A 25,135-nucleotide genomic window follows, 5' to 3' on the forward strand; every position below is an offset into this window, starting at 1 on the left:
GTTATCCCAGCAGAAATCGAAGTACCTACGCTGCGGCTGGAAGCATACAATGATAAGACGAATGAGGACGAGCTACGTACCAACCTCGATCTCCTCGACGAAGTAAGGGACCTCGCGTACATCAGGACTGCAGCTTACCAGCAGAGAGTAGCTCGTTACTATAATGCCAGGGTCAAGAAGCGGAACCTCCACGTCGGTGACCTGGCCCTTCATAAAGTTATGGTACCTGAGCCCAGTGCTGGCAAGCTCGGGTCCAACTGGGAAGGACCTTACCGAGTGAAACAAGTGCTCAGCGAAGGAACATATGAGCTCGAGACCCTCGAAGGGAAACAAATACCTCGGGCATGGAATATTGTCAACTTAAGACAATACTATCTGTAACAACAGAGTAGGCCACGAGCCACTCCCCGAGCCTAAGGGCCAAAATGCCAAGCTAACATGGTATCGGCACTATAAGACCCTGTTGCCTCTTCAGCAAAGGCGGACTCCAGGAGAACGGACTATAAGCTGCTCCTCCAGCCTAAGGGCTAAGACATCGGACTAATGAAAGACCTCAACACCATATAAAGCCTAGTCACCTCATCAGCATAGGCTAAGTACTTGTAATTCCTAAGGCGCAGGCGGTTCGGACATGAACCTTGTGATGTATAGCCCGCCCCAGGTATAGACAGGTCAGGCGTGTGCCCTACTATGTTACTCACCTCGGTGTGCGTAAAGCTACCCCTACTAAGTATTGGAATACGGTTCGGGGTCACAACAGTTGAGGAACACTCACTTCGGGTAATTAGCCTGATAGCCTAATAGTTCAGAATAAAATAACCACTTCAGCAAGTAAAGGAAATTACACAAGTGTTTGGCAAAGTGAACTTCTCATTATGAAAATTCCATTACAAAAGTTTTTGTACAAGAAAAAGAAAGAAGACTAAGCTTGTAAATACAGGGACCGAGCTATTTTGGAGGCTCATTGTCTTTGCCAGGGACCTCCTCGGGAGTAGTAACTAGGCCGGCGACCTCTGCTTCATTGTCGGCTCCTTCGTCCTCAGAGTCCGGATCATCCACCGACTGACGCACTATGTCATCGGTGATCCGGGAAGTGGTGATTGCACTTGTGTCCAGATCGGGGTAGAGGTGCCTGATCAGCCACCGACTGAGCTTGAAGCCCTTGCGGTAGGCCTCGGTCATCACGTCATCAAACTTCGACGACTGGACGTAATCAATAACAGCCTGCACCTTGGCTTCCTGGAAGGAGTCCTCGAAGATTTCTGTCTTCTCCTTGATGTCAGCTCGGAGGAACTCCACCTCACACTCTAGCTTTCCTTTGGCCTCCTTAAGGCCCTGCACCTCAAGCTTCAGGGCGCTCGAGTCTGCCCTGACCCTATCCCAATCTGCCCTGAGGCTGTCCCGGTCCGCTTTGAGACTGTTTGCCTCGAGCCTCAAAGCTTCCTAGTCAACCTTGAACCCGCTCACTTTGGCCCTCAGTCTATCCTTGTCTCGGGCCAGCTCGTTCTTCTCCGCCAACAGCACCTCAATAAAGCTCTTCTGAGCTGAGGCGTCATTCTGAAGCCGGTGGATCTGACCTCGAGCTGCCCTCAATTTAGTATGGGCTTCACGGGATGACTTCTCCGCTTCCAGAGCCCGTCTCAGGTGTCGGTCTGACTGGAAGGTCAAGGCACATACGGCGGAGTTCAGCTACAAGAAGGCAAGACCAGTCAGTAAAAAAAAAAAAAAGAAAGAAAGAGAGGGAGAGAATATATCATAGGGAACTCACCACCATGGAGTGAGAAGCAGCCCGGGCACTGGCTGACCAGGAGTGAGATCATCCCATTCTGTGACCTCCTCCGGGTACGCGGCCTCCTTGCTCTTCTGGAGACTACACCGGGGGTTCAAGATACTTTCACCCCCTAACTCCCCGAGCTAGACGCCGTCATCTCTGCCGCATGGGCGGACTCCTCAGAAGCCTCGGTGGCGGCATCCACAGAACAGGCCCCGGCTGAAGCCCCAGCAGGGCGTGCCTCAGGAGCGGCTTTTGTAACACCTCTGGCAGCTGTCTCGGCAGGCTCAATGGCGGGCTCTGTCGCTGTCCTAGGTCCCTGAGGCACCATGTTCTCCTCCAGATCGATGACGGGCAAAACGCCAAGGAGCTTGGGCTCCGGAACCGGAGCTTGTGAAGGCTGAGCCTTGGCAGAGACCGGCAGAGACTCAACACGTGCCTTCTTGGCCACGTTCTTCTTTATCTTCATTTGGCGAAATAACCTCTGGCCGTCAATCTTCTCCGCCTCCATGGGACCTACAGTGAAGCTCGGCGTTAGTAACCCTGAAGTAAATAGGTGAACAAAAAGCCGAAGTGAAGGAAAACCTACCCGGGCTCAAGCCGGCCTGGATGACCTTCTCCTCGGCTGTGAAGTCTTTGTAGTTTAACCCGAGCTGAGCTAGCGACTGGAGTGCCTTCTTGGTCTTCCCATCTAGGATGACACCGGGGTCTTGAACGGCCACCCTCCAGTCAGTAGGGAAGGGCCACCCCGTGCTACTCCAAACAATGAAGTAGTCCCGCTTCCAGGCTGGGACTTTACTTGGGAGTTTATGCATGAGTTTGAAACCCGGACGGGGAGACAGATAGTAAGACCGTCTGTGCCCAGGGAGAGTGCCCGAAGCACTCTTCTTTATGGCCAAGATTGTACTGATAACGTCCAGGTCAATGGAAAGAGATCAGTCAAAACAAAGGGAAATGGCCCCCACCACGTTCCGTATGGAGTTCGGGTGAAGTTGGTCCAAAGTGATGTTAAAGTGCACCAGTACCTCAACAATCAGGGGGTGAAGAGGAAGTCGGAGTCCGGCTATCAATTGCTCCCTGAAGACCACGATCTCGTCAAGACCATGCTCCCATGGGAAGTTGCCGGTAGGAAGACTGTACGAATATTGCCCAGGGAGGTTGAACCTCTGTATGAGGTCCTGGAGCCTCTCTGGGGTCATGGTGGAAGGGCCGAACTGATCTGGCACCCAATCTAGGTGGGAGGTGGATGCCAGACGACCCAAAGCCGCACGTACATCGAACGGCTGGGCGGCAGAGGAGCCACCCTGAGCCGAGGTACCCACCTCGGGCTCGTCGATGAGGCTATCTACATCTACGCTAGACGACATTATGAGACAAAGAGGGGAAGGATATTCGGAAAAGAAAGAGGAGCTTGGGGACTCACCACAGAAAACGCGAACTGACTAGAGGAACGAACCGAGCTAGAAGACCCGAGATAGGAACCTCAGACGGGAGCTCAACTATGATGCTGGAGACACTGTGGTGAAGAAATGGCCAAGGGTCCCCCACTATTTATAGCCGTTGCGCCCGAGCATTAACGGTCACGATCAAGACGATCCAACGGCTTTCAGAAAAACCGGCTACGGGTTCCTCGAGGTGAAATTAGTTTAGCGTGTTTTTTCGTGTCCGCGAAGTCCAAACCGCGTGACGTCCTTGCGTAAGTTGAACGCAACCTGGGTTCCTTTTGACTGAGCCAGAAACTAGACCGGTCCAACTGGACGGAACGCGTGACGAAGCGGCATGAGTGCCGAAGCCAAATCCACCTGGTGCAACATGAACTCCCTGTGCTGGGTCAACACCGCCAACGCAGGGAGTGGGGGGCAATTGATGGAGGGTGATTTGGCCCGACCTTGTAGCACGAGTACACGTGGGCGTGACCTTGATCAAGCGATGACTCAGCGTGACAGCACAACAGGCACAACCGCAACTCGATGGGAAAGTCACACCGAGTTCAGTGCGAAAACTCGGCGGGATAGACTACTCGTCGGGAGCCGTCTAGCCCGCGTCTCCTCCTCGGAGCCAAGGCACCCCGAGCTGCCTCCGAGCTCGGGGCCCCCTGACCTCTCCTAATATCCGAGCCCCACCAGTGGATCTCAGGCCACTCCTAGACAGGAACACACCAGCCCGCCTCTAGATGCCCCGAGGTGAAAACACCTCGGGTCAGTTAGCTCGGCATAGCTTGCCACAGGCAGCTCGCCGCTTACGGGATAGCCCAGCACAGGGTAACTCGTGAAAGAGTAATTCGGCATATCGCAAGAAGATCTCCTGCCCGACCACCATACCCGACAAATTTGGAGATAGCAGCCATGTCCCTCATCAGGCAGCGTCGTGCCTACCACCTTTAGAGGGTGCCTTACACCTGACAGGCACGTACCCTACAATGATGGCCCCGCGCGTGCCACCTCAGCCCTACCTGTAACGGCTGCGATAGGCTGACAGTGGTGGTTATACCTGCCCTGTCAGAGGCCAATGGGTCTGATGCAACGAAATTCTGTTATAAGGAGTCTATTCTCAAAGAACGAGGTATCTTCTATCACTCGCGTTATCTGCACTCTTAGCCATCACCTCCTCCTTGCTTCTTCCATAGAATACTAACTTAAGCGTTGGAGTGTTCCCACCGGGTAAGCCCCCAGGGATTCTTCTTCTTCTTTATCTCAAGTACCCTTCGGAAGCCACGCGAGTGCCAGCTAGGAGTGATCGGATTGCGCACCATCAGTTTGGTTACCAATTGATTGGTTATCAGATTTTTGGGTATGATACCGTTTTAATTTGATATCATACTTGGACTCACAATAGAATTGACAATTTCACATAACTTGCCACATGGCAGATATTGAAATAGGACCCATTTTCAATGAATTACAACCACACCTAAGAAAGGATCTACACAACTGATCAGCATGATCAGATTGGCAGTGTAAAGGAAAAAAAAAAGGTCTGCAGTGCTTGTTACGCCATTTGAAGGCAAGGATGGCCTAAATAAGCTACTCAGCAGTCAGCATGAGTGCAATCCAAGGCCGAAAGCAATGGCAACGATCAAGTTTAACTCTCTTGTTACAGACTTGATGAGTAGTGTGAAGTGTGAACTAGATCGTTGATGAGAAAATTAAATGAGATATATAAGATCCTTGATGAGTGGGAATTCTGAGGCATTTGAACAATGCTCATGGTTGTTCACTTGACGAGCTAAAAGATAAAGAGAAAAGCTAGCATCCACTTCTTGATAACTCGAGTAGAAGGAAAGATCTTATTCTTCCTTTTTCTTGTGTTTTTTCTTTACAAGGAATGAGTTTATATATACAGGCCTTGTTCCACCTTTCCTAGTTATACTCAAACTACTATGATAAGAATTATCCCTTGGCTTAAGGGATCACTATCTACAGATAAGAATTGTCCTTGGAATTAAGGGATATTCCCCTAGTTTGACAGCTCACGCCAATACTCCCCCTCACGTTGGTGCATACAAATCTTGGATGCCCAACTTGCCAAGTGAGTTGTAAAAGTTTTTACTGGATACAGCTTTTGTAAGTATATCCACCAGCTGGTCTTCAGACTTGACAAAAGGAAATCGAATGATTTTATCTTCGATATTTTGTTTGATGAAATGCCGGTCCACCTCCACATGCTTTGTTCGATCATGTTGGACGGGATTCTGAGAGATATCTATGGCAGCCTTGTTATCACAGAATAGGTCCATCTCTGAGGTTGGGGGGAAATCGATTTCAGTCATTAATCTTCTAAGCCAGAGAAGCTCGCAAAGCCCTTTAGCCATTCCCCGAAACTCAGCTTCAGCACTTGATAAGGCCACCACCTTTTGTTTTTTACTCCTCCATGTGACAAGATTCCCACCAACACCCCGAGGTGGATTTTCTATTCGAGATATTTCCAGCCCAATCTGCATCTGTATAGCCTTCAATCTTTAGATGATTATTTTTTTAGAACATAAGTCCTTTTCTAGGAGAGGACTTCAAGTATCGAAGAATTCGCATTACAGCATTCATGTGATCTTTGCTTGGGCAATGCATGAACTGACTCACTACGCTGACAGCGCAAGCGATGTCTGGACGAGTATGTGAGAGGTAAATAAGTTTACCAACCAGCCTTTGATATCTCTCCTTATTGGTAGGTACTTGGTCTGGGTATTCTCCAAGTTTATGGGTTTGAATAATTGGTGTGTCTGCCGACTTGCACTCCAACTGTCCCACTTCGGATAGTAAATCTAAGGTGTATTTCCGTTGAGACAGAAATATACATTTCCTTGATCTAGCAACTTCAGTTCCTAGAAAATATTTGAGCCCTCCCAAGTTCTTCATTTCAAACTCAATTGCCAATTGTTTTTGAAGTGTTGCTATTTTTTTTGAATCATTCCCTGTGATAATCATGTCATCTACATATATTATTAAGGTTGTTACCTTTCCTCATTGGTGCTTTAGAAATAGTGTATGGTCTGAATTGCTTTGTTGAAAGCCATATTTCTTCATCGCAAGACTAAACTGCCCAAACCATGCCCGCGTTGATTGTTTCAGTCCATATAGTGCTCGTTGTAGCTTACACACAACTTTGGTCTTGGAATTCGCTGTATAACCAGGTGGGATGTCCATGTATACCTCCTCTTCAAGATCACCATGGAAGAAGGCATTCTTTACGTCGAACTGGTGCAGTGGCCAATCAAGGTTTGCTGCAAAAGATAATAAAACTCTAACCGTATTCAACTTGGCCACTGGTGAGAAGGTCTCTTGATAATCTACGCCATGTGTCTGAGTATAACCTTTCGCGACCAGCCTCGCTTTGTATCTCTCGATCGACCCATCAGCCTTGTATTTAATGGAAAATACCCACTTACACCCTACAGGTCTTTTTCCTTCGGGCAGGGTAACAAGAATCCATGTTTTGTTCTTCAATAGTGCCTCCATTTCTTCCTGTATGGCCTAAGTCCATTTCGAGTTTGTCAAAGCTTCTTGAACACTGGTGGGAATATGATTTGAGGACAATTCTTCTGTTGGGAGTGGCGATGTAGACGTTTTGTGTGTTGACTTTTATGCAGATGCACGAATGCCACACAGCCAAAAACTCGAGGTTGAATCATCAACACGGATGGCAGAGAGACATGTGATGAAAGAGCTTATAATGGTGTCTTAAAATGTAAGACTCGTGATGGCATTCGGTTAAGGAGGTGCACAATAGTAGCAACAGCATCAACCCAATGTCGGTTAGGTACATGTGCTCCAAGTAACAAAGCACGAGCAGTTTCAAGTATATGCCGATTCTTTCTCTCAGCAATGCCATTTTGCTGCAGAGTTTGTGGACATGAGGTCTCATGAAGTAGTCCATGAATCCGGAAATAATCTTGGAACCGTTGATTCATGTATTCCCCGCCATTATCAGACCTGAGAACCTGAATCTTTGTTGTGAATTGAATCTTCACCATCATATGGAAAGATTGAAATACAGTCAACACTTCATCTTTATGTTTCAGCAGATATAACCATGTCATACGAGTGCAGTCATCAACAAAGATTACAAACCAACGAAATCCAAACACCGTAGTTACCAGGGATGACCCCCACACATTAGAGTGAATTAAAGCAAATGGAACTTTACTTTTGTTCATACTTAAAGGATAGATAGTTCTATGACTCTTAGCTAAGATGCAAGTGTTACATTGAAAATCACGAGGCTGCATATCTGTAAATAAATCCAGAAATAAATGTTTCATGTAACCGAATGATGGATGTCCCAACCTACGATGCCAGATCCAAATTTGTTATTCTTTGGTGTTACTTTGATGATGTGCATGACGTGCTTGTCCCGTACTAAGGTCATCCATGTAGTAGAGCCCCCGCCCCCCACCCCCCCCCCCCTCCTAGTACCACGCCCAATTATCTCCTTGGTGAGAATATCCTGAAGAAGACAAAAAGTAGGATAGATGAGCACAACACAATTTAGATCAGTGAAAATCTCGCTAACAGATAGTAATTTATGGGAGAGCGAGGGAACAAGCAAAGTGTTCTTTAAGGATATTGCAGGTGACAAGGTCATATTTCCTGCTCTTGTGATCGGAGATATAGCCCCATTGACATTAGCAATTGTAGTCCGTCTCGGTGGTGAAGTTTTTGAAAAATCAGTAGCATCATAAGTCATGTGGTCGGTAGCCCCCGAGTCAAGTATCCATGCATTGCTATCAACAGTGTTGTGGGGAAGATTGTCACCTAAATCTGAGAGGTGTACGTCTCCTTGTAGTAATTCAACAGGTGGTGTGAATGAAAGTTGGGATTCTGCTGTAACCGTCGCAGCATTACCACCAGTTTCAGCCTTGTCTTGACGTTTCCGAGCTTGGAGTTCATGCCACCAGTCGGGGTAGCCATGTAATTTGAAGCAATTCTCCCAGGTATGCTTTGAGTTACCACAATGAGAACACTTAGTTCCACCAGAAGATGTTCGAGATTTAGAGCACATACCAGATTTTCCGTTGCTCAAAGACAGAGAGCCCGTTGAGGATGAAGTAGGTTGTCCAGTTTTAACACCTTTAGAGGCCAAAATAGCTCCTGGAGTTTCAATATTGTTACTGGTGATCATGACCATCTGTCGGATAGCCTCCCTACGAACATGTGCGTATGCTTGTTCAATAGTGGGAAACGGATGCATTTGGAGTACATCTGCTCGAATCTTGTCTAGTCTGTCATCAAGGCCATCCAAGAAAATATACACTCTCTCTTCTTGAAGAAGATTATTGTAACGTTGAATATCCGCAGCACACTCTATTGGATTTGGACAGCGAAAATCAATTTCGCACCACAAACCTTGGAGATCATTATAATACTTTTCAAGAGACCCTCCAGATTGGCGTAAGCGGGTCACACGGCGTCGGAGATCGTATACTTGCGAGGTATCACTGCCATCAAAGTAAGTAGTAGCAACAGAATCCCACACCATCTTTGTCGTAGGGAATCGAATAAAGTTACCGATCAAGGATACGTCCATGGAGTTAATTAACCAGCCCTTGACAATAGCGTTGTCCGTACGCCAACTTCGAAAGGTTGGGTCAGTCTGAGGAGGCTGGGGAAGCTCGCCATTAATATATCCCAATTTGTCTTTGCCAGAGATATACATCTCAACAACTTGGGACCAAAGAGCATAGTTGGTGCCGTCCAACTTGATGCCAATCTGAGCGGCAGGAGTCTCTGTAGTCAGGGTCGGTCTATGTAGGATTTCAACCATTCTGGTAGTCAATTCAGTGAGGGTAGGGTTGGATCGTTGTTCCTTAGATGGATTTGAGATTTCTGAATCGGACATGGTTGTATCTGCCGAAGGGTGTCCTTGATAATGGCGTCTCGGAGCAGAAGAGGGAAGAGTCTAAGGAGAGGCTGAAGGGAATCTTGGGTTACATAGAAGATGACGTGGTTTCCACCGACTTCGCGGGTGACAACAGGTCACGCATCTTCGATGCCAAGGCTGGAATTGCTCTGAACGATAACTTTGTTAAGCTCATTTCTTGGTATGACAACGAATGGGGTTACAACTCCCATGTAATTGACTTGATCCTCCACATGGCCTCTATCAACTGAAACTGTTGACCGGTATGGCTTTCCTTGGGACGACGAATTCAGTAGTGGCAGCGATGGAAGGTGGGAAGCCGACAATTGCTACTAATGCTGAGGGTCAGAGAACGACGCCTTCGGTCGTTGCATACATGAAGAACGGAGACCGACTTGTAGGGCAGATTGCGAAGAGGCAGGCAGTTGTGAACTTCATACCAGGCGGTTTGCATTCAGCAAGGACTTGCAGCGGCAGTAGCAGCGGCCAACCACCGGCGATCACGGTGGAGTCGTCAGTTCTAGGCAAAGAAGAAACCACAAGATTTGGCAGAGCAACCGCCGGCGACCAAGATTTTGCAGAGCACCTCCTTTGACCAAAGAAGAGAACAACGATACCTGTGTTTTCAACCGAAGATTGGTTGCGGCCAACAGCCTCCGTGCGACCAAGATTCGCAGCGTCCAGGAAGGTGAGTTTGTCACGGACCGATATGCTCTGATACCATGATAACTCGAATAGAAAGAAAGATCTTATTCTTCCTTTTTCTTGTGTTTTTTCTTTACAAGGAATGAATTTATATACAGGCCTTGTTCCACCTTTCCTAGTTATACACAAACTACTATGATAAAAATTATCCTAGTTTGACAGCTCACGCCAATACTTTTGCATGTGTTATCACCTCAGTCCTTATAGCATCCTAAACTTGAAAGTGGAAACTTCAGCTAGAGGTGCTCTTAAGGCCAACGGTTCTCCAGGAAGGCTTGAGGGAGAAAGTGAATGAAGCCAAGCTTACTCTCTCCGTGCCAACTTTGAAAGTGACAGATGAAGCTTCCACGCGGCAAGTTTCCCACTTAGGCAAACAAGTAAAGCTATTTCTTCAAAAATTATATACTCTTAGCCACTATTGTCCAGTTGCTTTGTGTATTGTTGTCTTGTCGCAGGCTCTCGTTGCCTTGTAGGAGCCAATAAGTATTGCTTACAGTTACAACCTTCCTCACCCCACCACGACGCCGGAGGAAGACGATTCCCTTTTCTCTCCAGTTCAAAATCCTTTCTTTTCGGGAAGGTAAATCTTCTTGCTTCAAGTTTCCTGTCTGAGTAGAGTCGTGCGTATTCTTCATTATATTCCAGCTATACAATTTAGTTTCAGTTTTCCAACTTTCAAGATCAGTTTCAGACCACGAAAGGTCTTTGATTTCTTTAGTTTCAGTTGTTCAGCTACCATCAGTTGTTTCCATGTGCTTGCATTTAAGCGTCTTTTCTTTCTTTCTTTCTTCTTGCGATTGCTATATGTCTCAACACTTCATTTAAGGCTTAAGGCATTGCTCATGAAGCTTCTCAGAGAGGTTTCCGGGAGACGAGGGAATCCTTACAGGTTTCACCTGGTTGGCTCTCGGAACTGTTGGAAGTGGATAGAGCAAGGGATAGTTTTTTCTCTTGTGTTTCCATGTGCTGCGTCTGCATGGGCTCTCCTTTTTTTCCTGTTGTTTTCAATTCATTTCTCTTCTACCGAAAACAAAAAGGAAGAATTGCAATGGGTGACGTCTAGCAGCTGCTAGCCTGCCAAACACCCTCTTTTGGATTACCTAGAAGTGGTATCCAACAATTCAAAACACATCATGCAGGTCTCAGAAGATGTGTTGACAAATAGGGAAGAAAATAACTATAATCCCAGAAATTTACTGGTAGGTGCCATCAGAAATCCGATAAACGAAAATTAATTATGGATTTTGTTGGTTTTATGATTGTATTCTGCCACTGATTTTCTGAATGTAAATAGGCCTGTTGGTTTTTACTGTTTAAAAAGAGCTGATGATCATACAGCATTTTCTCTTGAGTTGCAGAAATTCTTTCCCGCAATTAAAATTAAATAGATTAAGAGATAATGTGATGTTTTGTTAATTTGAAAATGATGAGGTTATCATGTAGGGCACTTACTAATTTTCCCCAGGCACTATGACTGTGAGAGTGAGGCTTTTCCATCTTCTTGTGTTGAGCATTAGTTGGGTCTGTGCTGATGCTAGGTCCCTGGAGATCTCTGATGATTTTGGTGAGCTTTTACTCTGTTTCCCAAGTTTCCATGTTTTGAGCTGCAACCATTTAGAGATTCGTATAGTTGAATCTGCCTTTCATTTTGAAAAAGAAGTGATAGTTCTGTTTTCATGATTTTAGTCAAGCAGACATACCAGGAGCTCAAAGATAAATTTCAACCACCTCATCTAGTTCCAAGGAATGAACAGTTCACAGCACAGGCATCACTTTGCAGCTTGTGTGAACAGTTCATAGCAGAGGCATTGTACTATCTTGGTGCAAACAAGACCCAAGCAGAGATCATGGATATCCTCCATGGGACATGTTCCAAGATGGAAGCCTTCTATCCGCAGGTAACAATGGGAAATTATCTCTTCTCTTATATGCTAAAGAGATCCATATATTGACTCTGATAAGTTTTTCACATTGTATCCCTTAACAATTATATTCTAGATCAACCCACCAATATGATTAATTTGATAACACATCATGCATGCTTACCCAAACCATCTGAAACATCCATATATATGAAAAAGAAGGTAAATGGAAATTGAGGGGGGGTTCAGGGATGTGCATTTGAGGTAGTTTTTAAGGTCCCGTCTTTAAGGATCTTGACAGTCTAACCAGATCATATCAGCCATCGATAGAGCCATAGAGGTCTCTTCTTCAGTGAGTAAAAAAGGAAGGAGAATGCCATCAGCTTAATGGTTAGAATCAACAGAACATGCTGATTCATTGGTTATGGAGACTGTAACAGATACTTTCAATTATCCAACATGTGGCCACATTCTCCATGTTGACAGCTTATATGTCTGTAAACATGACCAGTTCCAATGTTGTGTTATTGAATATGACCTAGTTGCATTAATGATAACAGAAATTGTAAGCTTCTGTGTAGTGCAAAACCCAGTACCAGAAAAGTTATCTTCTGATGAAACTGAAAGTAAGACTTCAACCATCTGCAGGTGTTTGCAGGAAACCTTTGTCCTAAAAAGAAAGTACAAAGAGACTCAGATCTAAGTTTACCCTTTGTTTTATCTAGAAACTCGTTACACTAAATTGTTTCTACTTTTTAACTTTCCATTGAAATTTGTTCGGACAGTGCATGATGTTGGTAGACCATTATGGACCTCTTTTCTTCTTGGAGGTTTCTGAGATACAACCTTTAGACTTCTGCAGAAAGATGGATCTATGTAGGCACAGAATTATTGCTTCCCCAGAACTGCATCAAAATAGTTGTGCTATGTGCCAGCGTGCTGTGGCAGAGGTTCTAGTTAAGTTAGAAGATCCTGACATACAGGTCTGTACTTGAACATTCTTTTCTTCATGATTTTCATAAAAATATATAGTCTGTCATGTTGCATTCTTTGACAGGGATCTATAACACTCTTAGAAACTTAATCATGAATATGTTTGTTTAAGTCAGTTGACAATAAGACAGGTTGGTGATGTATAGGGCCCAAAAACAACTTAAATTTTGAAAGTTAAATTTGGCATGCTCAAGCATTAAATAATACTATCAAACTTGATTAAACTTGCCAAACATCAAGATTATCTGAGATCATTTATCGTTCAATTATAAGAAAAACTAATCCTTGTATATGGCTGCATTGAGGCTGTCAATATACTGTTAACAGTAATCAAAGCTAATCCAAAAGGAAATAAAAGATTAAATAAATTAATTCTAGTATGGTCAACACTTATTCCCATTAAGTAATGTCAGCACTAAGAAATTCTTGAAACTAGCCACTACAGAGATCATAAAGGAGAAGATTAATCAAATTGATTAGGACGTTTACTGTGTGGGTAGTAAGAGAAATAGCAATCTATCCTACAATTTCCCTCTTAGAATAAACTCAGAAGACAGAGTAATGAATTATGGATAGCAATGAAAACTCTTTATATCTGGTTCAAAAACCTTTGTGCTTTCTGTTACAAAAGAGCTGATATTGTGTGACACTAGTGCTAATATTTCATGTGTGTGTGTTACAAACTTGCAAGAGATCTGAAAAGGTTGACAAGTCTACAGTTTCACGCATAAGCAATTTAATTCATGAAATGCCTAATAGAATAAATATAATTAAGTTTATAGTACCTAAAAACCAAATAGATGGTGTATAAGCATCCAAAAGAAAAAAAAAAATAGATATCAAAAGATCTAATAAACTAAAACTTGTCCTGGTAGATGTGTCCTCTATTTGTGATACATAACTATCTGCTGGTATCCAAATGCGGTATCGGTCCAGTGTTTGTTGTTTTGATTTCTTCTTACAAATTTCTTGGGTGTGCAAAGAATATTACCATCTTCCTAAAGTATCTGAATACAATCAATCAATCATGTCACATTTTCCTATCAACCAATCATATCCTAATTTGGAATTGTTGGATGTATATTGTAGGGTATGTGTAAACATTAAACAAATTAATTTTTGTAAAAGATGTACCAGATGTGTTCACAAACAAGCCAACCTTCCCCTTTCCCTTTGCTCCTTTTCCATGGGCAATATTTCAAAGCTACATAGACCAGGTAAAATCCTTGCAGGGAAAAGCAATCTAATGGCTAAATTACTCAAATTTCAACTTTGAGGAGAAAACTTCCCAAGTTCAGATCTGCCATGCAGAGAATACTTAGCACATCTCTATGCATACAACCAGCAATGGACAACTGTGCATCCCATGTTTTATTAGCTCTGACTTGTTTCGCAAAGGACTTAAATCATCCCCTTAACTTTTGCACAAGTCAAGAGCTATACAGATGGGAGGTACAGCCATCTTCACTGATTGGTATTTACTCTATACAGCAATGCGCACAGCAGATTAAAACTCATTTCTGAGGATTGTATTTACCTTTTCATCTAGATAATGGAGCAATAATTTCCTTAATGACATCTAATTAAGAGGTTTCTGAATAAAAGAGGAAAAAAGAACATGAACAAACTTGTTCCTAGACCATTTGATTTTGACATTCTGTGCTGAGTTTAGTACTTTATGAAATATCTTATTCTCTCTGTATTGTATCTCAGTTGGACATAATCGAGATATTTCTAAAGGGATGTGATGCAGTGGAGAACTATTTGAAAGAGGTGAGAACTCTTCAGGAACTTAATAAATTTCCAAGTTCATTTTTCATTGTTGGAATGTATACAATTTCTTTTCCGAGATTATCTTAAGATCTTCAGATGCTACTTTTTTATTTTGCTTGATACATCATCACTTCATTGCTATTTTTTCATCACCTCACTGGTCTTGATCTGGTTTTCGCCAATCAAGGAGCCATTTCTTTAGTTTTCCACAAACTCTAGACAATGCCAATCAGATTGTCCCCAGCTATCAGATAAATGGAATTTTTTAGCCTGCAATGGCAATGTGGGCAACCCTTTCAATGGCAGTATATCAAGGTGATGGATATGTTCTGTAGAATCAAAAAATGTCTATTAGGATGTGGCCATAGATTGTTAGGGATAACTGATCGGTGGAAAAATGCAAACTGATGAGAGAAACCATCAGTTGAACTGTCCACAGAATGATAGATGCAGACATGGAAGAAGTAACCTGGAGGAGCATATTTGCAACAAAGATTTGAGAATTGAACCAGGCATCAAACCAGAAAGCTGTCCTGTTCACGGTTTTCATGCCTTATCCGGGTAGTTTAACTGCATAACCACCAAAACTAATCAAAACTGTTGAACCAGAGAGGTGTTTGGTTCCTGGTTTTCCTAGTTCAACCAAGCCATCCAAGCTGATTCTTAAAGCATTGATTTGCATGGCAGAATTTTTGTTGTCTTGTATTTTTGGATAATTTTAGCTTTTTGTAGTCTTCTATTTAAAATTGCCATATGAGTATCTCTTATTGGTCTAGAGAGTCATAATAGATTAAAGAATATTATTAGCAAATTTTTAGATTTTAGAGAAACTGAAGTTGGAATCTCTTCACTTATCTTTATGCCTATTACTGATGGATCAAAGCTCAAAACTTGGCCGTTTGAGTTGTTATGATGCATATCGAAAAATAAATCAATTCTCTATCAAATGAGACCATGATCTTGTCAATCCCATGTGACTCGGGAAAGTTACAAGCATTTTACATGTGGGTATTAGCTGGTGTTAGCATTTTGGTTATAGTGAAATTAGGTAAGTAGTTAATTCTTTTTTTTTTTTTGGCAAGTCATAAGAAGTATTTAGTTATTCTAGAGTAGAAGCACATCTTGTGTCAAGGGCTGCCACCACCCCCCCCATATTTGTAAATAGAATAATACAGTCGAATATAGGAAAAAAACTATGTATTGAAATCGTTTTTGTTCATACCTCTCTTCATTCAGAAGAAAAATTCATACATCTATTCATTCTCACTAATTTCTATTACTCTCCTCCTCGATGAGACCCTTTTTCTGTTGCATATTCTTCTGGCAATACCAATCCTTTTAATCCCTATTTTGACCCCGTTTTACAATAGTGAAAATGTGAAACTATAAACTGTTACAGAGCTAAGAACACATGAACAGGAGAGAAACAGATGAAATTGATGAATTAATTTCTTTTATAAGAGTTTGAAAGTTTGGTTTTGATTACTCATTACCCCTCACGCGGTTCTCCTTTCAATTCTCTTGGCAGTGCAAGAACCTGGTTTTTCAATACGGGCCTGCAATCATGGACAATGTGAAGCAAGTTCTAGAAACAACAGATATCTGTACTACATTTCATGCCTGTGACCCCTCCGCAACTGGAAGCGAATAAACATCTTCCATGGAGAAAGCATCCTTTGTAACTGAATTTTTAAGTTGTTAATCAGCATGAGAGCGGGAGAACTCCATTGTTGGGATCCTGAGGATGAAGTTATGGATTTGGCCCATTAAGAACAATATATATGAGTTTTGTCACTTAAGCGTTTACAATAAAAATCAAGACCCTACTTGTATGTTTTTACGTTTTTTTACTGTAAATTAATGCTCTCAACATAAAACGCATTTGCCACTTCAATCGCTATAGGGCGGAGTGAAAATGCATTTTTCTGGGTCCTAAAATCTGTGTAAGCACAGAACATATCCTTGTTAAATTTTGTCATTTAGAAGAGAACGATAAAATCATAAAAGCACGGAAAACTATCATACTCGGCCAACCAGAATAAAATCCTAGATTTCCACTGGCAATTGGTGGCACTGAGCGAGGAGAATCCATAGTATATGCAATTCTGTCTGTGTGCAATCCTATCCACAACCAGGAGTTCAAAAGTTTCACACGGGCATTCAAATTCCAGTCCAGTCCAAGTCCTCCCAAAAAAAGAACTTGCCATTTCGCTGAAGGCGTAATTGACATTATGTGCATCATATATTTCTATGTAAGAACTGTTTCTCAAGAAAGCTAAACTGCATGATTATAACCAAAAAAGAAAAAGAAAAAGAAATCTAATAGCCTCGTCAAACAAGGTAACGGGCATTGACACAATAGAAAGAGAAAATTATCATCTTCGGATTCAGACGACCATTTAAATTCCAATAATCCAAAGCCCAAACCATCATCTAGTGTTCAATAGTACTACCACTCTACCAGTCAGATGATATAAAAACTGCGCATTTTTCTTCCATCCTCAAAAAACCCAGAACACCAGTAAAACCTGTGCAATGAACCAATTAAAGCACTTAATACACTTGGAGGAACGTGTCACCCCTTTCAATACGCAGTTTGTAATGAAAATGTTGCCTTCGCACGTTAAAAAGAGGCATAAGGAATTAAATTGACCAGCTCCTAGATGCAGCAGATATAACCATCAAGCAGAACATATATACAAATCTTTGGTAAATGAAGCAGCCCAAAAGACACTTTCTGGTTATGGAGACTAGATCGAGAACCCCAGAAGAGGAAGGAAAATGCACTTCTCCATGCTTCCCATTAATCCAAAAGCTCGTTCCTCATCTTCTCATCTTCCGTTTCATGCCAGTAGGCCCAATACAACCCCCCTCCCCCAAAACAAAACTCCTTAATTTTACGCCAAATCATGACAGATTGACGATCTTAACAAGTGACTCAATCTTCCAATCTACAGATCAACCGAAATATGCAAACCATCACACACATTACACATGATAAAACTGCAAATCAACTTCTTCCAGTTAAATATAAATTAAAACATAAAGTAATTTGAGCAAATTCTAAGTTGACACATCCATGTTAGACATTTCTACCATATGCAATTAAAGCTTAAAGTACATTTTACCACTAAAAACTGATAAGAGTATAAAGCAAATCCTATCAAAGTAAATAGAGATTTCAATGACGCAATAGCCAATCACATAAAGAGTAAAATTGAAGAGGAACATGGCCCATTCCACCTGCTAATATGCAATTATAAGAAAAGATCACACTACAATTGCATTGATCACCTAATACAAAAACCAACTGTGAACAAGAAAGGAAGAGGAACAGAAAATCAACTTTTATCATTAATCCTTTATCATATAACAATCATCAAGTCTGAGAAATATCAACTTTTATCATCTCATCTGGCTCATTGTACTTCTTGAGGATGCTATTTTCTGCTCTTTTTTTCAGAGCGCTTTGAGCCCCTACCAGCCCGAGAGTCATCTGAGCTGCTGATATCAGAATCAGATGGTGACGCTGCCCTCCTATTCTTCCTCTTGCGTCCTCCATCAGATTCAGATTCTTCAGACCCAGATGAATCATAAGAGTGTCGATGACTTCTCCTCCTCCTCTTCTCCTTCCTGCTCTTCCTATGATGGCGGTGATGACCTTCATCCTCATCTGAAGATGCATTTCTCCTACTCTTCTTATCCTTCCTTCTCTTCCTATGACCTTCATCTTCATCTGAATCAGAGCTGTCCCTCTTCCTGCTGCTCCTCTTCTTTGATCTACCTCTCTTCCTCCTTTCTCTAGAATCAGACCTGCCTTCGTCTGAGGATTCCTTCTTTTTACTTGATGACCTAACCTTACCACCCTTCTTCCCATTCCGTGCAGAAATGATCCTCTCAATTTCTGGATCCACATCCGAATCCGAACTCTCACTGTCATCCTCCTCTTCAGAGCTTTCTTCAGAACTGTCCACAACAGCTTTATTATCCATCTTCCCTCCATTAGTTTTCAATTTATCCAAACCCGAGGCAACAGTGGTCTGAAGAGCAGTTGGGTCTTTATCCTTGGAATCTTCTTTAACACTGAGAAAGTTTCTGCATTGGATTGTAAGGTGTCCAACACGGCCGCACTTCTTGCAGGCCCCTCGGGCCTCATCAGCATTGGTGCCGGTGATGCGGGCAAGAGCAAGGAGTCCTTGGAAGCTAGCATAGGCGTTCTCAGGTTCAGCGCTCGACGATTTTTGCTGCGACGACTGGTTAGAGTCATCCTTGTTTGGAGCATAAGGGTCATACCCAATTGCGCTCTGCCATATGCCGTGGGTTTGGAGGGCTGCACTACTGTGCACCCGATTGTTCGCGGGCATGCGAACCCTACCTGCTGTGGCCGGCATTTTGAAATTTCAAGAGCAACGCTGGAGACAGAATGCGAGACAGAAAGGTCAGAGTTTACGCTTCCACGCCCGAGAGCCCTTATTTTGAGTTGGAGAAACTAGGGTTTAGTTTTAGGTTTCGGGTAAGCCCTTATCTTCCCTGGAATCAAGACTCCTATTCCCGAAAAATAAAAGAAATTTATATGAAACAGAGTTCAATTAGGGTTCATATTTCAGGTTACAGTAAGCCCTTATCTTCACTACAACGAACAAAAACCCTAATTCTCTGAAACAAAACCAATTTATGCAACACAAGAAAATTATCAGAAAGAAACTGTCGATCCTTTTTTCTACTAATAAAAAAATCGAGGAAGAAGCCGTAAGAATCGGAATTCTTCAAGAGAACTAATTAGCTCACCTTCAAATTCGGAAGATCAAAACGACACAGTGATGATATAGATATAGGATCCTCCTCTTCCCTCAACTTGCTCGTTCCTTGAGTCGATCCACCTCGAAATGACCAAAGTAATCTTTCTAATCCTCCTCAGAAAAATAAAGACAAAATAAAATCGATGAGGAGGAAGGAGGAGAATAAAAAAGCAGAAGCTTGGCGGTGGCAATGACGAGCAGGAGAAAAAACTCCGAAGCCGTTAACGCTAAATTTTCTATATTTTATTACTTTTCTCTATTTTTAGAGCAATGCCAGTATCACGAGCTTCTACGTCACGAAACTTCAAAATACAAAGAGTAAAGACAGTTTTTTATTTCAAAATTCAATTGGAAAAATTCCGATTAGTACCATGTATTTTGGGTGTAGTGCCACTTGGTCCCCAAATTTTAAAATGCAATAATTCAGTATTCAATTTTTTAAAATATGACAATCCAGTATTTGTTATTAATTAGTCGTTAATGAGTCATTAAGTGGTATTTGAAAAAGACAAATTCCTTTCAAGTGTTATTTAATTTTCTTTATCAACCATCTAAATGTTGACAAAAAATTAACAATCACAAATCTTTGCCTTTTTCCATTCAAAAAAGTTGGCGTCACGTTTGAGTGGACATTTTGGTGACCCCAACTTTCTTGAATAGAAGAGGCAAGGATTTGAGATTGTTAATTTTTTGTCAATGTTTGGATGGTTGATAAAGAAAATTAGATGACACTCGAAGGGTATTTGTGTTTTCTTCAAATGTTACTTAACAGTTGGTTAACAACGAGTTAACAACAGGTACTAGATTGTCATGTTTTGAAAGTTCATGTACTGAATTGTCGCATTTTAAAGTTTGGGGACCAAAGTGGCACTATGCCCAAAGTATAGGATACTAATCAGAATTTTCCCAATTCAAATTCATGGGGTTAGTGTAGAGGTGTACGGGCCGTCCTACGTTGTGCTGCCCTCCCTAGGGATAATTTGAGGGGTTGGCCCAGCATGGCCCACGGCCCAAGCCTATGCGAGACCGTGTCGTGCCGCAGGCCTAGGTCGGGCGGGCCTGGGCCATGCTAGGCTAGGTCGCAAGTCGGGCCTTGGGCGTGAGCCGAATCGGGCTAGACTGGTTTTTTTGTTTTTTTATATTTTTATTTTTTTATTTATTTGCTAAATAAAACTAAAATATTTAACTTTCCTTTGGGAACTATTTTGAAAAAATAAGAAATCTAACAAAGAAATGAAAAAAAAAACACTTAACTAAATAAGAAGTCAAAGAGATAAAGACTCAAAGTGAATAACAAATTGGAAGAAAAATAGGAATTTTATTTCATTTAAATTTGAAGGATACAAAGCATATAATGGTTGGATGAATGAAATATGAAAATTAGAAAATGGAATAAATTAATAAAATATAAAAAAATACAGTATTGTTACAAATTGAAAATAAAAAATTACGTTATTAAAAATATCAACTAAATTAAATAAAATTAAAACAAAATGTACAGTATTTTGAAAAAATGCTATACAACTATTGAATATACAAAAGATATTGACTTCATCAACTTTTCCTATTGTTCTTGACTTTGATCATCTGCTTCAGGTGAAACATCAGGTGTATTGCCATGCCCTCATTTGTCTTGTAATCTATCTTCAGTATCCAGTCAATTTTTAACAAGGTTCTAGATACCATTATGCCCGGTACGTTGATAGGGGTGTATCGAGCAGTATCGATAGAACCAATCAGAACCCCGAGACACCTTCTGTAGGGGCATATTGGGGTGCTCCCGATATGATACGTATCGGCCGATACAGGCCGATATGTGTCGATATTTTGAATAACAATCTTTAAAATAAATGCACATCTCTAGACTTTTATCATTCATACAACTTCTCTTGTCGTCCAACACCCTAGTACTTGCACTAAAACAAGACTAATGGAACTGTAGACACCGAAGGGATTAGTAGATCATGTGCCATGGTGGCAAGAACTGGACAATTTTTTGCATGTTCAATCCACCAAGCTAAAATATCAAAATTATTTGTTCCCTCCGAGGTGAAGGAAGAATTACCTAAAGTAGAAAATTTTGCTTGTAAAAAAAATTAAGTTCAGTAAATAAACTTGTTGCCAAGGTAGTGGATTTCTACGTTTTACTTATTAAATAAAAAAAGTTTTTTTATCTTCCACTACTGGACTCAAGTTCAGAAGTGGAAGATGAAGCTATATAAGTTATAGAATTTTTATTATTCCCCATTAATTTAAATTCATATAAATTATTAATTCTTCCTTTTTATTTCCAATTTCAATATTCATATTTTCACAATATGTTTCAAGTAAAATATCTAAACCATCTTTCCTAATCCTAGGATCAATATTGTATCTAAGCAATAAAGAGGAGAAATATTCTCCCAATATTTTTTAAATTTATTTTCCATTATTTCAATAATACTTTTAAATTGTGGATTCTTTTTATATTTTGCAAAACAATCACTAATCATCATTAATTGATAAGTTAAATTACAACTAGTTGGATAATAAATACTCGATAATTAATTAGTTACATTATAAAAATGTTTAAAAAATTCCCTTATACAAATTGCCATTTCCAATCTTCCTCAAATATAATATCAATAGGCATTTTTGCATTATAAAAATCACTAAGAATTTGTTTGTGAGAAATACAACTTTCTAACATAGCATAAGTAGAATTCCATATATGTTTAACATCTAATATAAAATGTTATATTTTAAACCATAATTTTGACATAAATATATAAATTCTTGTTTTCTTGCTCCAAAACTTTTAATATATATAATACAATTTTTAATTTTAGAAATATGAGTAGAAACAATATTTAAAGCATCCCGATTCATAAATTTAAGATGTAACATGCACATCTGATATGAAATAATTTACCATTTAAACATGGTTTTAATTGAGATTTTAAAATTTTTATTGTTGAATCATTATTACTAGAATCATCAAAACTAATAGAAAATAATTTATTGTCAATTCCATAAGCATGTAAAGTATTTTAAATACTTGTGGAAATAATTGGGCCATTATGTGGTCATTCAATCCTAGTAAAACTTAAAATTCTTCTATTTAAAAACCAATTTTCATCAATAAAATGACCGGTAACACAAATATAACTTATGTTAAATTTAGAAGTCCAAATATCAGAAGTAATTGCAACTTTAGAATTAATATTTGATAACATATAAATTAAATTTTGTTTATGAATAAAAATTTTTTAAAGCATTTGATCTAATAGTATTCCTATAAACTTTTTTAAATTGTGGATTTATAGAATTACGTAACCATTTTTCAAGTTTAGTATCTTCAGCTAACAAAAATGGTTGTTCAGCATGTACAATGTATTTTGTTAATTCTTGCCTTATTTTTTCTTGAGAATATTTAAAAGTACCACCCCCCCCTAATTTGTGTTTGTGTTTGTGTTTGGGTGAGCAAATGTCTACCCAAATGGTCAGTACCACCCTTGCTACAATAGTTAAAGTCTTTCATACATTTTTGGCAAACAACTCTTTTTCCCTTCCCTTAAACCTCCTCTACTTTAAATATTTTCCAAATGGCCAGATCTTTTTCTTTCCCCAGTATCAATACTAGGGATGGAAGTTCCATCAATATCAATAGCATCTATATTGGTTCTAACACTACCATGTTGCGATTGAATATTGTCGACACTGAACATGTTGGGGAATTGGTTTCGTGAGGAGAAAAATAAAAATTAATTTAATTGCACTTACTCAGATTGTCGGTTCAGAATCCCAACTTGATTTTAATTTTCAACGGTTGAAACCTTTTAACTCCAAGAGTCCAAGCCTCCCAAATTACTAACTTGAGATACTTGAACTGTTAAGCAAGCCTTCTTATTAAAAGTTCAATAAAGTTAAGAATTGGAGAATCAGAGAATGTATGAGAGATTGAGACTTGAGAGAGTATAAGAATTAGAGAAGAGATTAAGAGAATTGTTAAATTAGTGTGATGAGAATGGTGGAGGATAGGGCTATTTATAGGAATTGAAAATAATTCAATTGCCCAAAATACCCTAAAGACTAGATGTTTCTTAGTTGTTGGGAAGGGTATTTTGGTCATTGTAGATTTATTTATCACTTTACCCAAAATCCCCCCCCCCAAACTAGCTGTTATATAGTTATTGGGGGCATTTGTATCATTCTTTCTCCCCTCCAAAACAAAAATACATAAATACCCCTCCTATATAGTTATTGGGGGTATTTCTATAAAAAAAAAACCCAAAAAGCTAAAACTAGCCATTGGGGACCCCCCAAACGACTAGTTTATCGACTAGGCTAAGCATGGCCCACTACGGGCTTGGGGGCCTTGTTGGGTCGTGATGGGCCATGCCGAAGGCTGGGCCATGTTGGCCCATGGACTTGGAACCCTAAGCCCAACACAAGCCGGACCATCGTGTCAGGCCTAGCATAGCCCGCGTGCCATGCTGTAACAAGCTATGGGCGGCACAACCCGATTTACACTTCTAGGTTAGTGGAAGGAATTGGGATTTGCTCCTCACTTAGCGCACCTCACACTGACTTCACAACGACATCCCACCTTATATTGGGAACATCTCCCCATCTCCCATGAATAATAAATACAAATACATAAGATGTTCCTAATGTGTGGCCAAGACATGCTGTGAGGTAGGTGTAAGGTGTGGTTAGTAAGGAGCAGATATGGACTTTTTTTTTGGTATTCAGTGCTATGCATCATTAATAACTTCCCCCTATCCCCTCAATTGGTGCATATCTGGACTCGGGGTTAGTGGAAGTTGTTTGAATTAATGTGTGGCAGCAACCTGTTGCGAGGTGGGTCTGAGGAGTATATACCGATTCGGATGTTATTTGTTCTTCCTTTTATGTTATTGTCTAAATCTGCTGGCCACAAATGCCAGCAATATCTAGAACATTTCTCATCTAATATTTCTAAAATATTTCTCTCCATCTCCCATAAATAATAAATACAAGTACATAAGATGTTCCTAATGTGTGGCCAAGATATGCTGTGAGGTAGGTGTGATGCACTCAGTAAGGAACAGATCCGAATGCTATGCATCATTATACAGATCCGGACTCGGGGTTAGTGGAAGTTGTTTGAATTAATGTGAGGCAGCAACCTGTTGTGAGGTGGGTCTGAGGAGTATATGCGGATTCGGATGTTACCTTAATTTGTTTTTCCTTTATATTATTGTCCGGATCTGCTGGCCACAAATGCGAGCAATATCTAGAACATTTCTCATCTAATATATCTATATTAATAGGATTGGTTGATTCGTGGTTTTGAGAAAATGGTATCCGCACGTATGATGAGTGATCATACGTGCAACGGTATCCCATTCTCTGTTTATTGTAGATTGTTAATGACAACATGTAAAAGCTAAAATAACATTTTTTAAATGCATAATTTACACGTGTCTATACTTCTCTGTTCCCTCCTCTCGAGCTATTTCTCCTCTCTTAGACTCTTTCCACTCTTTGATTGTTAACGACAGCACGTAAAGGCAATTCGAGTGAGAAATGAAATTTTTTTAACTGCATAATTTACACATGTTCATACTTCTTTGTTCCCTCTTCTCGAGCTACTTCTCTTTTTCCTCTCTCTATTTTCTCTGGCTGTCTTTCCAGCTCGCTGCCTCCCTCCATTTCTCTCCCTCTCCCTCTTTCTCTTTTCTCCCTCTTCCCTCTCTCGATTAGGTGTGGCTAGGGTTTCAATTGGGTTTTGGTAGAATTTTAGTTGGGCCTTGTCTTGGTTCAATTGCTTAAGGTTTTTGGTTGGGCTTGGTGGTGTTAGCATTTCGATTGGGCGGTTGGTTTGGGTTTTATGTGGTAGCGCTAGGGTTTTGGTA

At 40.9% G+C, this 25,135-nt stretch overlaps 2 protein-coding genes across 7 annotated transcripts; one reads left to right on the forward strand and one right to left on the reverse strand.

The window, feature by feature from the left end:
• The first annotated feature begins 10,250 nt into the window (after positions 1 to 10,250).
• LOC104602464 (uncharacterized) lies at positions 10,251 to 16,395 on the forward strand. Of its 4 annotated transcripts, none has more exons than XM_010266158.3 (6): positions 10,251 to 10,409; positions 11,295 to 11,393; positions 11,516 to 11,727; positions 12,477 to 12,674; positions 14,398 to 14,457; positions 15,986 to 16,395. In XM_010266158.3, the coding sequence occupies exons 2-6, from the start codon at positions 11,300 to 11,302 to the stop codon at positions 16,106 to 16,108; spliced, it is 687 nt and encodes a 228-aa protein (XP_010264460.1). In that variant the 5' UTR covers positions 10,251 to 10,409; positions 11,295 to 11,299; the 3' UTR covers positions 16,109 to 16,395. The 4 variants fall into 4 exon arrangements, with proteins under 4 accessions (XP_010264460.1, XP_010264461.1, XP_088754333.1 ...); XM_010266159.3 differs by having other exon boundaries at positions 10,252 to 10,409; positions 11,273 to 11,393; XM_088898207.1 differs by lacking the exon at positions 10,251 to 10,409 and adding an exon at positions 10,448 to 11,028 and having other exon boundaries at positions 11,273 to 11,393.
• A 1,279-nt stretch (positions 16,396 to 17,674) lies between these two features.
• LOC104602463 (CAX-interacting protein 4-like) lies at positions 17,675 to 19,557 on the reverse strand. Of its 3 annotated transcripts, none has more exons than XM_010266153.3 (2): positions 19,246 to 19,557; positions 17,675 to 18,869 (listed from the first exon to the last, which is right to left on the reverse strand). In XM_010266153.3, the coding sequence occupies exon 2, from the start codon at positions 18,846 to 18,848 to the stop codon at positions 17,898 to 17,900; it is 951 nt and encodes a 316-aa protein (XP_010264455.1). In that variant the 5' UTR covers positions 18,849 to 18,869; positions 19,246 to 19,557; the 3' UTR covers positions 17,675 to 17,897. The 3 variants fall into 3 exon arrangements, with proteins under 3 accessions (XP_010264455.1, XP_010264457.1, XP_010264456.1); XM_010266155.3 differs by having other exon boundaries at positions 17,675 to 19,002; XM_010266154.3 differs by having other exon boundaries at positions 17,675 to 19,113; positions 19,246 to 19,491.
• Positions 19,558 to 25,135: the final 5,578 nt, after the last annotated feature.

The sequence above is a fragment of the Nelumbo nucifera genome, chromosome 2 (genome assembly GCF_055504915.1).
Source record: "Nelumbo nucifera cultivar China Antique chromosome 2, China Antique-T2T, whole genome shotgun sequence".
In the NCBI taxonomy this organism is placed as follows: Eukaryota; Viridiplantae; Streptophyta; class Magnoliopsida; order Proteales; family Nelumbonaceae; genus Nelumbo; species Nelumbo nucifera.